The sequence below is a fragment of the Dipteris shenzhenensis genome, chromosome 8 (genome assembly GCF_047967505.1).
Source record: "Dipteris shenzhenensis isolate YYH24624 ecotype China chromosome 8, Dip_SZ_1.0, whole genome shotgun sequence".
Lineage (NCBI taxonomy): Eukaryota > Viridiplantae > Streptophyta > Polypodiopsida > Gleicheniales > Dipteridaceae > Dipteris > Dipteris shenzhenensis.
In genome coordinates, this window is record NC_141603.1 from 669,990 (window position 1) to 684,788 (window position 14,799).

General features: G+C 43.7%; 1 protein-coding gene across 1 annotated transcript in view; it reads left to right on the forward strand.

Moving 5' to 3' along the window:
- The window catches only part of LOC147898924 (outer dynein arm protein 1-like), a 69,481-nt gene that overhangs the window by 41,455 nt on the left and 13,227 nt on the right, over positions 1 to 14,799 (forward strand). Inside the window, exon 7 of the mRNA XM_087378295.1 lies at positions 14,558 to 14,774. Coding sequence (XP_087234421.1) covers positions 14,558 to 14,774 — 217 coding nt within the window. The remainder of the gene's footprint in view (positions 1 to 14,557; positions 14,775 to 14,799) is intronic.

The following is a 14,799-nucleotide window of genomic DNA, read 5'->3' on the forward strand; positions in this document are numbered from 1 at the left end:
GTAAGGCTCAACTGAAACTTCTTGGCATTATTGACCGTGCAGCAAAAGAAGGTGAGGGTTCTTCTCTCAATGCCCTGCATCAATCCATTCCCACTCCTCGGGTCCCACTGTAAATAGTTTATGGGGATACCCCCATAAAGCCAAACCCTCCATGAACCAAGGGAATGTGATTTGGGTTAGGGTCTAGGTATCACCCCAAAGCCAAAACGCATTGCTCCACATGACGTACACCTCTGACAGGCTGAAATGGAATATGCAAAGCATCTCATCTGTAGACCTGGATAACCTACCCCTAGCCAGAACATCAAAAATCAAGGCATTACCGTTTGATTGTCGTATTCCTATGACCTAAAGGGGGGATCCTTGTTCTCGTAAAGGCACCAAGCCAATTAGACCCAATCCAAAGTATGGCTGCATCAATTTGCTGAATTCTCTCTGTACTGTTTTGAGGTGACTTGCTGATTGGAGTCTTCGATCATCGGAAAGGATTTTGAAAATCTTCCAGGAAGTGAGACCTTTCTCCCATTCAGACTACCGCATATAGTGAGAAGTATCAAGTGGTGTGGCATGATCATTAAGTATACTGTCATTCCACATGATAGGTTGCCTATCAATCTCTTCTCGAGAGGAAAGGGAGCTCTCCGAAGAGTACTCGAGAGGAAAGGGAGCTTTCCGAATAGCAGCTATAAAAAGGGGAGGAGGAAGCCCTGAGATAAGTCAAGGTGAAAATCCACCTGGTCCACCGGTGGGGAAGGAGAACGTGACTATATGCAATAGATGTAAAACTCCTTCCCAAGGTTCTTGTCCTAGCAAAAGTTCTCTAGCCATCACCTTGCATAATAAGGCTTTGCTTGCAAGTATGGATCTATTATATTAATGCCTTCTTCCCATGTGAGAAGTATGAAGGTCTCCTAGGCCACCCTGGCTATGATGTCTCTAGTCCACTCCAAATAAAACTCCTTATGGGCCTTTTGAGCCGAGTGGTACAATCTCTAACAAATAAACATGCTGTGGAAGCAAGGTTAAGTTTGGCTGATCTTAAAAAAAACAATATCCTGATGCTCTCCAACAAAGGTGTGAATTGCTGCGAAGGAGAGATGCCCACATGGACCTTGAATCCCAAGTATGCGATATGAACCCTCTGAATCCAAGTAAAAACAAAACCAGCCCCCCAAACTGGAGTGTCCTCATCACTAATGCAAAATCCATTTGGTTTACTCCAATGATGTGTGCACCTATCGCGTAACAAAATAAATCCAGGGCTCCCTTGAAAGAATTGAGATTTTGTGGAGTGGCATCCCAAAAAACTGCAATATCATCAGCCAGCGCACTATCCAAGAACTCTCGTCTTGTCTCAGCGGCGGAAGTCTCAGCCGAATAATGTATGTTTGGGATCTAAAAAATAAGCTCATTGCTACAGCCATAAATAAATACAAGAAGGGGGCAAGAGCGCATCCCTAGTGAACTGATCTAGAAATCTGAAATTTCTCTCCCTATTCTCCTCTAATAAGCAATTGGCTGTGAGCTGAACTGTACATGTTAGCAAATGGAGTCAAGATAAGTCAGTTTGGTGTGTTCTAGTGAGTTCTAGTCTAGTGTGTCTATGGATGCAAGGTGTCACATTGGGAGGTATCCCATATGCATTGTTGTTCATATGTTTTTGTGCTCTATATAAGAGCTGTACTTGTCTAGTGTCAAATCAATCAAGTATCAAGCCTACAAGCTCTTTGGTCTACATGTGAGTACTTTCATTTTGGATTCTACATTGGTGTGGATGCTCGCTTAGTAGCTCCACTTCCACAGCTCATTGTATCAGGTTTTTCACAATCTCATAGATCCATCGGTCTTCCGAAGACTTTAATAAACTTTCTTTCTTTCTTTCTAGTCATTTCATTTCCATTTCATTATGTCTCTCTTTGAGAATCATTCTCTCTCCCCCTAGCCTTCCCCCCCCCCCTCTCTCTCTCTCTCTCTCTCTCTCTCTATCCACTAGGTGCTCTATCAGAGCCGTCATTCCTCCTCCCTTTCTTTCTTCTTCTTCCCTTCTTCTTTTACCCTCTTGCTCTTCCAAGGGATTGAGGTGAGCGAGGCCAAGAAAGAGAAGCTACTCTCCATCTTTCCTCTTGGAAGACAACCCTCTTCTCACCCCTAGCCTCTCCATGAGCTGCTCTTCTTCAACAAATTCAAGCTTGGAGCTGCTGCCATGCTGAAGCTGCTGGTCTTGGAGGTCTTCAATGCAAAAACTTCACTCTAAGCTGCTGTTCCAGCCAGGGAAACTACTCTAGACCCCTTTTTTGGCAAGTTCGTGGCCTCTCTGCCGACAGTTTTTGATGATTTAGGCTTTGGTTGAGGTCGTTTTTCAGCTGCCGCCTTTATCTCTACAGTCGCCCACTCTATTGCTGTTGGACGACACTCGGAACAGAAAATCCAGTGCTGAAATTTGAGGACAGTCAAAACTGTGTTTTTTGACCTAAAAGTCGAGTTTTGAAATTTCAGCTTGGGACTTTTATGATTAGAGGGCTCCTGAGTGTTGCTAGGACACTTTCCTGCAACAAATTTTGAAAAGCCCTAAATTTTTGGAAACCCTAATTTTTGATAAAAACCCTAATTTTTAGATTTTAGGGATTTTTTGACTTTTTCAGTCCTTTGGCATAATAGAAGCCTCTGGCATATAAATTTTTTTGGAGATTTCTCAAAATTCATGTAATTTCATTACTATTTGGTACATTCATTTGGGCATTTTGCCTCCTTTGGACATAATTGCTCAAATTTGAGGCTCTACTCCGATCTTGTGACTCATATCACGTATGCATGTGTTTCCAGATAGTTTGATATCCAGGCTGTCCAAATGGATCGACTCCCATCCTTTCAGTACAATCTGGATGCCCCGTCCTCCCTGATCGCACACCCTGATCGCACAAGATGAGATCAACCATATCATATGGTTAGGTCTATTACAGCTTTACATGGCACGGAGTTGGGGGGGACCAAGAGTTCCCACGAAGGTCGAGTCCTATCGTGACCATTTCCTAAGAGGACGGATGCATCTACCAAAAAGAGGCTCTACCCCTCATGATGTCTCTGGATACAGAATATGAGATTGCTTGATGCTTGGATTGCAGCTGGAAACATTGTGTGGGCAAAGCCACTATATGCCTCAAGTGTTGGAAATTGATGTATGGCTCAAGTGCTAGAATGTGCAAATCATGGCCAAAATCAAGACCCCTTAGAGATTCCACGAGGGCTATCCTTTTACTACTACACACATCACCTTTAGTCGAGGTCAGAACCATTCGTCATCACAGGCAGCAAGTTCATAGGATCCCATCCCATGATCCAAGGCATCATTCAAAGACAAAGTATTTCTGACCATTCCCAAATTGAGTTTGCCAATTCCTAATCTGATTGATTTCATCTACTGGACTTGCAATGCTTGCAAAGCCCTTGCTTAAGCTTGAATGAGCCTCTTGATTTTGGGGGTATGATGGTCAAAAATGGCTTATGATCCTTGTAGCTGCTCCCATGCTGACATCGACATATCATCCGAGGCATTCTCGCCATGATCGTCATTGACATACTTCATCGACTAGGGATGTGCAAATTAGTGCAGGCGACCACTTGGACATGTTTTACGGGTTCTCTGTCCTTGCTATGCATAAAATGAATAACATATTTTCTATTTTTTATATGTTTGAGTCAAGGGTACTCTGCCATGGTGGGTAGTCCCCAAAAAATGAATGGAATAAATCATGTGTGTTGAGTCAATAACGGTTCTCTGCCTTGGATAGTCCTCCTAAAATGATGTATTCATTTGTCTATTTTCTTGTGTGTGACTCCATGTCCCTCATTAGTCTCTGGAGCCAAGAGGAGGATGTACTGTGGGAGCCATGTATTGGTTTTGATAGGTCTATTTATCAGGCCTGGCATGTGAGTTCCAGGATGTTGGTGCATTAGTCTCCTAGACCTCTGAGTTGGCCATGCATCCATGCATGATGAGCCTCTGAGCCATGTTAGTTGAGCCTCTGAGTCTATACCATGCTCACTAGCCTCTGAGCCATGCTTGCTTGCCTCTGAGTTAGCATGGAAGCCATATCTAGTTCTAGACTGTCATTGCACAGTTCGATGACCGTCATTGTCATGTTTTATCCTTGGTTCCATTCCAGTAGTCACTCACCTTTCCTCCATGGGGGGGTGTTAGGAAGTGGAGTCAAGATGAGTCAGTTTGGTGTGTTCTACTGAGTTCTAGTGTGAATTCTAGTCTAGTGTTCCTATGGATGCCACGTGTCACATTGGGAGTTATCCAATATGCATTGGTGTTCATATGTGTGTGTGTGCTTTATAGAAGAGTTGTACTTGTCTAGTGTCAAATCAATCAAGTATCAATCCTACAAGCCCTTTGGTCTACATGTGAGTACTTCCATTTTGGTTCATTGCTCTAGTCATTTCATTTCCATTTCATTATGTCTCTCTTTGAGTATCACTCTCTCTCTCCCTAGCCTACCCTCTCTCTCTCCCCCTCTCCATCATGTGCCTTCACCCCTCTGATCCAATCATGTCCTAGAAAGTAATGAAAAAGGAAGGTGTCAACCCATTTGGACCTGGGTGTCTACCCTTGTGAAGGCAAAAAGTGCAGTTCCGAATTCTAGATTGGTGAAAGGTACATCAAATGAGACTCTCATATGTGGTTTCACCAACACTGGAATATGCTGTCAAACTTTGTGTCTGGAATCATCTCTGGCAGGCGAGTTAGGATCCATTGAAAGAAGGGAGGCATAAAAATATGTAGCTATTTGCAAGGCAGCATGGAGATTTGACTGGGAAGCCCCGTCGGAGTCAATGAGCCGAGACACACTTTCTCTACCATGTCTTGGACTAAGAGTAGAGAAAAAGTGTTTATTGACCCTTCCTCCCATCTGAATCCAGAAGGATTCCCGTGCACGAAAGGCATATGCGCTCTCTAATCTTGCAAAACCTATTGATGAACCTTTGCTACAGCAAGGTGATCTTGAATTTTTGCTCTTTTCTTTGTAGGGCTGCTAATTGTCGATGGAGGTCCATTTCCTGCCTGAGAATGTCATGTCTCCTAGTGCCAGCAATAGTATGATAAAAATCACTAGCACCAGACAATGTTGCTACCACATGTGAACGAGATGACACTAACCCTGCAAATGAGATACCCAGATCTATAACACTTCCTCGGTGAGACTCTCCTCTACATACAAGGCATCTGGAATCCTGATGAAGCGGCACCTTGCATGAGGCTCAAAAATCATGAGAACCATCGGAAAGCGATTGGAAATGAAACCCATGGTTGAAGGGATCTTTGTGACCAGCCCAAATGATGCTACAATCGTAGCGAGAAGACGATGGTAAACATGAGGAAGATCGAGGTGTCTAACGAAGATTGGATTAACCCGTTTGTCCTCCTAAAACGGGTAAAACCCCAATGTGAACGGAGTGGGAAATGATCCTCATATGTCCTCTCTGAGTTAGAATAGGGAAAGAAGGTGATCTCTTCTTAGGTGAGTTGTTTGTTGAAGAAGTAGACAAAGGCTTCTTTGGTGACCTGGCCACTTGTGCAAGTTTTTGAGGTGGATGAGGTCTTGTGATGACGAGATCTTTGTTGTGGAGTTGTCATCAGAGGTGCCATCTTTGTATTGTGACCTTGTTATTGCTCCCAAAGACCGTTCCAATCATGTATTGGTTGTCCGCCCCCTTTTTGCTAGTACCTCAAACCGTGCTCACTTGAGGTGAGAGTTCCTCTATTGCACTTAGACAATCCTTATTATATTGATCATTGATGTTGCAATGTGCACAAGATGATCCTTCGAAGTGTTGGTCCTTCATTCTGATAGTGACCATACTCATCACATCTATAGTATATTACATGTCATCGTCGGTTTGGTCCTCTTCGATGTCAAACTCATCTACCTTGTGGATAGCATAGTCCACCACTTGGGGCCTATGGTTGATAGGGTGGGTAGTAAGGCTGAGGGTAGTATTGCTCAACCACCACTTTTGCCCAATCCGCTTTACTCCAAGCCCCTACACCCAATCTATAGTAAACCCTTGAAGAAGGAACATGGAGAGCTTTGATGAGTTAAGAAGCACAACCATACTCATTGTTGCTTTTTGAATAGCTGAGACAAGAGGTTCCCCTATCCGAAACTCTGGTAAAAGCTGCCTCAAACCTTTGGGATATCTATACTTGGATGCATCATGCCCATCAATCTTACAAAATGTGGAAAATGAAGTAGAGCTTGATACCTTATGTCTCCAAGGATATTTGCAATTGTTAAGACCAAACTGCTTGTTATGCTTCCGAGTTATAAACTCATAGAGATGCAAGGATTTAACACCCCATAGAGATCCAAGGATTTAACACCCCATGTTATGAATTGGTATCTATTTTGTACACAACTTTTGTACAAAAACCATGGTTTACACCTTACTAGTTCCTATTAGAGCCCCTTGGCCCTAGAGACTCATACACCTAATTAGCATTTATGCCATGTGTCTACATCGTGGTTTCCCTCCTTTGAGTATTCTCATGCACCTCTCCAAAAAGTTTCCTTATTCGCCTAGTATGTGGAGTGCCCCTAGGCGATTCCACACCTTATGGCCAATTATCATCCAAGTGTGAAGAAACCATAGGACCAGGACCTTAACAAACTCAATCCTTGACCATTTAGTTTGATTTCGTAATCCATAAACAACCGTAAATCACACCACAATCACATATGTGCAAATAGACCACTATGTACAACCCCATACACATTCGGTTACATGAAACTACTATATGGTATCTCTAAAGACTGCCATATCCATCCACGGTTATATCACATTCAATTGGAACGTAACATTTCTTCCCTCTTCAAGAATCAACATCCTCAATGATGAAATATGGGAATAACCTCCATATATAGTAAGTGAATTCTGAAGTAGCATTAGATAGAGGAAGTCCATGCCAAGAAATCAACACTGTTGGTATCTCCTGGTTTCGAAATATCATTTCTCGCAGTCTAGGATTCTTGTTGGCTTGCAATTTCCTCTAGTTCTTCAACATAACAATTCCAACAATTAGTGAATCAATTGGTTGTAAAAATCGTCTTTCAACAAAGATACATGAAATACTAGATGCACCTTGCAAGGTTGTGGTAACTCTATTCTACCTTGCCTATTCTCTTTAAAGAATTAACCACGGCCCACAATATAGGGGTGATAGCTTAATGCATTGCCCTATAGCGAGTGAAGGAATCTCGTGGAAGAACGTTTGTTGCAACCCAATGAAGGGTTGCTTATGCAGTTGCTTGCTTCCCTTCTTTGCAAGCAAGGGTTTGGTACACAAGCTTTTCCTAGCCTCTCTCACAAAACCATATCTCTCAGAGGATATTATATGCTCTCAGGAAACCTCATAGAGAGTTCTGCCGAACTAGCTTCAAATCAGAATATTTGTAGAAATATTTTAGAGTATTATAATCAACACTGACATAAAACTATGCTTGTTCATGAGTTGGCGAATTTCTTTGAGAGGGAGAAGGCTTCTTGCTTTCAAAGGCAAGTGGTCATCACTCTTGCAAGAGAACCGCTTCTACTGCATGACCACTTGCATTGATTTCTAGGACAAATGGTTTTTGGTATCAACAATCGTTAATACATGTCCTTGAGCAACTGCTCTCTTTACTATGTCAAAATTTTCTTGTTGGTTAATGTAGCACCTTTAGAGATTCTATCTGGCAAGTGAAAAAGTATCTGTATGGAGCTTATAGTGGGTTTAAACACCTAGGATAGAGGGGGAACGACTTTGTGTGGACATTTGTGGATGGCTTGTCCAAAGTGAGTTACTTAATTTTAACCAAAGTAGAAGTGAAAGCTCCTAAATTTGTCAAGGAAAATTAGCAAGTTTAGTAACTGTTAGGGAACATTTATAGATGCTGCATATCCCACCTGACAATACAATTTTAAGTGGGTGCCTATTGTGGAGCTATCTATAGATTATATGGGCTACTAGTTAGTATTGTTAGTGACCAAGATAGTAAATTTAATCTTTATTTTTGAAGGGCTGTTTTTATAGGCTGCATACTACTATTGAGAAAATTAGTGACCTCAGTAAGAAGTTAGTGATGTTGTCAAATCCAACTAGCAATCTGTCGATGCTTGGGTTGCTCATATCTGCTATCGAGAGGAAAAATCACTCTCAATTTCTTCCATCTTTGGGAAAGCCCATTCCATTTCTTCTTGAGATTGCTGGGATATTATGTCAACCTTGCTCGTTTGGGCTTGCTTTATTGTGCCTCTAAGTTGATTCCTCCACCTCATAGGTCTTCCTTGGCTTCTTTTGTCATGGTGGCGGCTGCATCTTATAGGTAAAGTTTAAGCACCTCAATGTCTTCAGCCTTATGCACTCAATATGGGTTGTATGTGTTCACTGCTCGCGAAGGATCCAAACTCTTGTTCGGATTGTACTACTAATTTTGGGTGTCCAGGGTGCTCAAAGTCATCAATTCCAACCCCTGTTGAATATCAGCTGGTCTTCGGCACACAATCCATCCTCTGGTATCATTGGTGTTGGCTGACTCCCCGATCACAAGTTGGTGAACGTCCTCTTCGATGTCATTATTTTTCTCTCTAGTGTGATCGGTGTCATTCGCTTTCTCAGTCGCAAGGTGGTCAACCCACCCATCAGTCACATTACTGACATCTATCTCCATGGTCACCTGATTGCACGCCCCACCTTCATTTGTGTCATTGCCATTATCTTCCATATTACATGGAGATGACACCCCTTGTTGTTGCAAGAGTGTCATAGTAGCCCACCTTGTCTTCCTAAAGCAATGTTCTCATGTGCTACACCTTGTGTTGTCCTCAATCTTGCGACGCATCTTGAAAGCATGTTTGTTGGCAAGGAGCCTAGAGCCCTCATCTAGTCATTCCCTCCATTGGACCAGCTTGATCAAGCATCTAAGTTATGGCTTCACCCCTTATTGAGGTTCTTGTGTCATTTTAGAGGGAGAATCTTCTATGTGGGCCTATCGCTCCTGAGTCCCCATGCATGGGCTAATCACTAAGTGCCCATTGCTCCTCCTCCTCACTAGCTTTCTCTACAAAAACTTCTCTCATTTCTATCTACCTATGGTGAGGCTGCCTCATTATCATGTAGATTGCCAAGGATATCGACACTAGAGTTCATCGTTGGACCAATTTTGCACATATTTTGCAGATCTCAACTTCGCGGCAACAATCAATTGTCATAGACTTCTACACACAGACACACTAGAGTCAAGAGTGCCCACTACCTGTGAAAAGTCAAGGGGGATGGTGGTACTTTACAATCATCTCTCATCGTGATCTCAATAGAGGGGAGGGACACACACTCTAGATTCCTCTGGATTGGGATCCGATGCATAGCTAGTCAGGACCTTGTCATCATAGTATTCTACTTTCCATCCGAGACATCCCATTTTTCTAGAGATGTACATGAGGAGGCCAAGACATCCCCATACGTTGCCCTCCATCCAAACTTCTCAAGCCGCGGAGAATTCCTCGTCATTGGATACCTCAACACGAGCACATGCGCATGTCAGGATTTGTTTATAGATTTCCAAGACGGTGTTGTCTTGCTACCAGACATTGATGTTGACGATGCAGATTGTGAAATGAGTCTCAATTGACAGACGGGCCCCAGTCACATCATATGGACATTCACTTTTGGATGTGGATAGGATGCCTGATCTTATCATTTACAATGGTCTCCACCGATGGCCCTCTTCAAGTGGTTTCACCTCTTTCCCACATGGCGGAGGCCCCAATGTAGTTAACTAAATCATGGGATTCCATGCCTTCACATCACACGTCACCAACTTTTGTGTGTTACACCTACCTCTTCTTCAGCATCTCCACCCCTCGTCTTACGACACCGCCCACACCACCAATCACTCACACCACTAACCATGATATACACTTTGAAGTTTGACCATAATATCTCACCCAAATATTCCACACGCCTATACACACTACTCACATACATTGATCACATACCACTACTAAATAACCGCGCCGCTCTGATCACTCGGTTCATGAGACTGCCCTCCATGCCTTCCCCTACAACACACGCCCCACTCACCCTCTGCCCCTTGATTCAGTGCCTTGCAATAGCTGGTACAATGGTGAGTGCCCTTCGTCGCCAACTTAGATTCGAGGCCAAGGATGGCCTTCCAATAGAAGCGAACTAGAGACGATGGGTGAGTACCATCGACTAGTACGTAGGAAAAAGCAGGCCTTTGTCTTTCAAATCAAGGAGGAGTTAATAAACATCTTGTTGCAACTCCAAGGACTTTTGACGGAAGTTCCTTGAGTGGCGTTCCCCGTCAACCCTCACAACCCTCATTGTATGACATTCCCCACCAGCCCACCCTTGACCTCTCACACTCATCCTGTCACACCTCCTGAACTCTTTTCACTAGGGGCGGTGTCATGGACGCATCATTGAAGCTCCATAATGGCCGAGCGAAAGATCATGAGGGACTATGCATTGAGTTTATTTCATATGGGATAAACATTCTACCCCCAATCTTATCGAAGCTCTGTAATGATGTAGTTTGTCTTGGCTTTCCACACATTTGGACTCTCAACACCATCACACCCATTCATAAGGTAGGGGACCCCATGAGCTCGGAGAACTATAGGACCATCATGATCGTACATGCCATGTCCAAGATATATGCATCAATACTTAAGACAAAGGTTAGACAATTCGCAAAGATGCAAGGACTCGCGGCAGGGCAGATTCTGATGTGACCATGGGACCATGGATTACATACTCACGCTCAGGAGTGTCGTAGAGGAGGCTAGGACACGGAGGCAAAGGCTCTATTGTTGCTTTGTGTATTTCCACAAAGTCTTTAATACAGTATTGAGAGCTCGTCTTATCAGATGACTACAAGAGCTAGGTTACGACGAGGAGATCATATGGGCAGTTATGGCACTTTACGAGAGGGTATCAAGTAGATTCTAGATAGGAGCAGGATGGACAAAGGAGGCCATGAGCACTATTGGTGTCAAACAAGGTTGTCCATTATCACCAACCTTGTTTGGCCTCTACATAGATGAGCTTCAGACTTTTATGGAGACACTAGGGGGAGTTGGATGTCTTCTCGCCGGTTTCAAATGACATGGTGCTACTATCTTCTTCTACAGAGGACCTCCAAAGACACTTAGCTACGATACATACGTTCTTTGAGTCACACGATTTGAGGGTCAACCTTGGTAAGACCAAGGTTATGATCTTCAACACATCCAGAGCAGCCATGCATAGAGAGCAGTTCACATTTGATGAATCACAGGTGGAGATTGTCTCATCATATACATACTTGGGAGATCTCCTTGCTGGCCCTATTTTCACAATGAGACCGGCGATGCAAGCCCGTTTAAGTAGAGGATATGCTTCACTAGTCCTGTTGGAGAGACAATGCTTCCACTCACACTTTTAGGATCCTCGGACCAAGGGTTCTCCTTTTTGACTCATTGGCATATATGGCAGCCCTTGTTTGGGGGCTGGATCTCTCAAATGCAAACTAGGCTAGGGGAGAGCGGCTCTTGATTCTCTTGTTATCACACATGATTCATAGAAAGCCATCAGTTCCCCACCAGATCATCCCAAGCCGAGTTTGGGTCACCTCCGTTGTAGCTTGATGCAACATTCCTGGTCATCACATATCTATACCGCATCAGGGAGTAAGGCTCCTATACCTAAGGAGGATGATGTAGACTACCATGGCTAGCACTATCCTCCTCTGTGGCCCTAGCGGTTTAGGATGATTAGAGATGCTGGTATGCACACACATGCATGTGGCTTGGGAGATTGGGGCTCCATATGGAGAGATTACCCTACTTTCAGTAGAGCATTGAGGCTTCGTCTATCCTACTCTAATATCATGAGGTCAATCAGGTCATCCGAGAGGACCTTCTACAACTACGACACATTCAGAACCTAGTTGGCACCGAGTGAGCTCTCAATGAAGCTCAGCTTCTACAAGGATCACTACTTGCGCATCTCTGAGGAGGGCTTCATTTATCCACCCCGGTATACCTAGATCCACCCCCCACATTCACTGAGGATCTCTATCGGACAGTTTCGTGTTTTATCACACTGACTCTACATTGAGAGTGGATGAGCGGAGGGGGTACCCAAAGAGAGTGGCGTCTTTACCTTGTGTGATCGATAGGACATCGAGTCAGAGGAGCACTTCGCCTTTAGGAGCCTTGTATACCATGAGATCTGAGGCCACTATCACTCTCTTTAGGGATGGTTTCGGGTTCCTCTTTAGATTCCTCTCCTATCCATATCAAGGATGTCTGGCAACCTTCATCCATCAGGCAGTTAGGCACAGAGAGTGTCTACTCAGATTGCAGAGATAGGGGTAGGAACATGGTTAGACTCATCTCAGAGTATGATTACAGAGTTCTTCCAGTTAGATCTCATTAGACCACAGGTGGTCGGCGAGGTAGAGACCTAGAGCCAACAACTTGACACACTCGAAAGAGGACAGACATACAAATCATACTTGGTGACATCCCACTCATGTTCAAGACTGGGGCACAACTGACAGGGGTTACTGTGGCCCTTGTCAGACGCAAAGCCATCGACATCCATAGATAGTTGCCAACACTCTATCTCTGGCTTCATGCCAGTACAACCCCACCCATCATCGGGCCTGCCATGATATCCCATTCATATATCTGATGTATTTGACTAGACTTGATATTAGATTCATACGATGATAATGATGATGAATGATGATGATGCTATGACTATGTAATACCTAGCACTTAGCATGGGTCATGATGCTTGTTTAGTAGCCCCACCCTTTCAGCTTATTGTATTAGGTTTCTTTCAGTCTCATATACCCATTGGTCTTCCGAAGACTTTAATAATCTCTCTTTCTCTCTCTCTCTCTCTCTCCCCACCCCCCCCCCTCTTGCTTTTCACACTACTATGATTAGCACCCTGCTTTATTGCTCAAAATTAACATGTCTATGCAGAAACTCATCTAACCGTCTGTAAAACTTGTTGCCACAATCTATCCTAACTACATTCCTATAGATAGCGTACCTTGTGGCATACTTCAACAGTGCTTTGGGTGATCATTTCTACTGTGGCCACAATGTTGATTGACAACTTCTTTCAGTAGGGAGCTTAATCACCAATCCCACGGTTCTCAATTGTTCTCCAAAGAAGTCAACTTGAGGTAAATGTTTTTTGTAATCCAAAAGAGCTCTATGAAATGGTGGCTATGGCGACTGCTCGGATTTGTTTGCTTTGTGTTCTACTAGAGGACTACCCAAGCTTTTGTCTCATGTACAGCTTCTTGTACTTTGTTTGGTCTGCAGGGATTCTCTTTTCTAATTTCCTCGAGTATCATCTAGTCATGTCCCGCTCCTTGTACCTCGTTTGGTTTATTGGCTACATTGGAATCAGATGGATTCTTTTGTGTGGGATTTGGAGGAATTTAAGTCAACTTAGGCATAGATACATCCTAAGAGGGAGTTCTGACCTTGGCAACGTCAGTACAGGGGAGTCTAGGCTCTCTATAGACTCACAGGGTCGTTGCTCTGGCTAGATTCCAACAGTAGGCTTGTGTCCATGGGATCCTTGGCTCCAGGAAATCATGGCACGTAGTGCTAGCTCTCCACGGCATTCATTGTGAAGCCGTTGTACAAAGGAATGATGAAAATTATGTGTACATTAGTGGTACTGGAAGAGCTGCATGAGGACTGGGGGGGGGGGCTGGCTCACACATGGGCTTTGCAGCAGTAGCTCAATGCGGGGGAGGGGGGGTGTGAAGCAGAATGGGAAGATGGTGTAAAGGGAGGAGAGGCAGGGGGAGCTCAGTCCGGTGTCGGGTGGCAAGAGGGGCTCAGTCCGGTGTCGGGTGGCAAGAGGGGTGGCCAAGGAGAGCTCTGGAGGATCTACACCTCTCATGCATACGCTTATTTGCATGCTTTATGACTTGTGAATTTAAGTGGGTTCTTGTTTTGTGATGCTGCTTTGTTCCTGCAGTTGAACAAGTTATTTAACCGAGCAATTATATCGGTTGATTGACAGGAAGCCAAAAGGTTCCTCTCTTTGCTGATTAGGCACTGCTTCTTGGTTTCTGCCATGGACTTCCATGGGCAAAGCATGCTTCTGATTTGGACTGGTAACTAAAATACTAGGTTCCCCTTAAAGGTGCACATCAAACACTATTTCTGCATTCCTTTGGATTAATCCCAAGTGTACTCCTTATGTAGATGCCATTTCATCCCAAACTTCCACATACCATCCATCCTTTCTTCAGTGGGACAACACATGGGAAACTGTAGGTTTTTTACAACTTCCATCTGGCAGCTCAATTTATGTCCTCTAGAGGAGTCATGCATGTGTTCTAGAAATTCAAAGATGGAAGTCTGGAAGATTTTGTGGTATCTTTACTGAGAGTGTCAAAATATTAATTTGAAGCCATAGAAATATTGCTTCTTGTTGCAGAGGCAGGCACTAATTTTTTGTCATTATCTGCAGGAAATGGATGGATTGGATAAACAAGATCATATATTTGATGTGATTGGGTCAGAAACTTCTGATTTCAAATCAGTTGTTACTGGCAGGAAATATGAGACAGATCAGATAGTTGATTACTTGATCGATTCTCTCAGGCATTTGGACATTGATGATGATGCCTTTCTACCAATTGTGATTGATATGAAAAAACAGATTCTCCTAGTATTCAAAGAAGCAGGTACTGTACATTCCTGCTACAATCA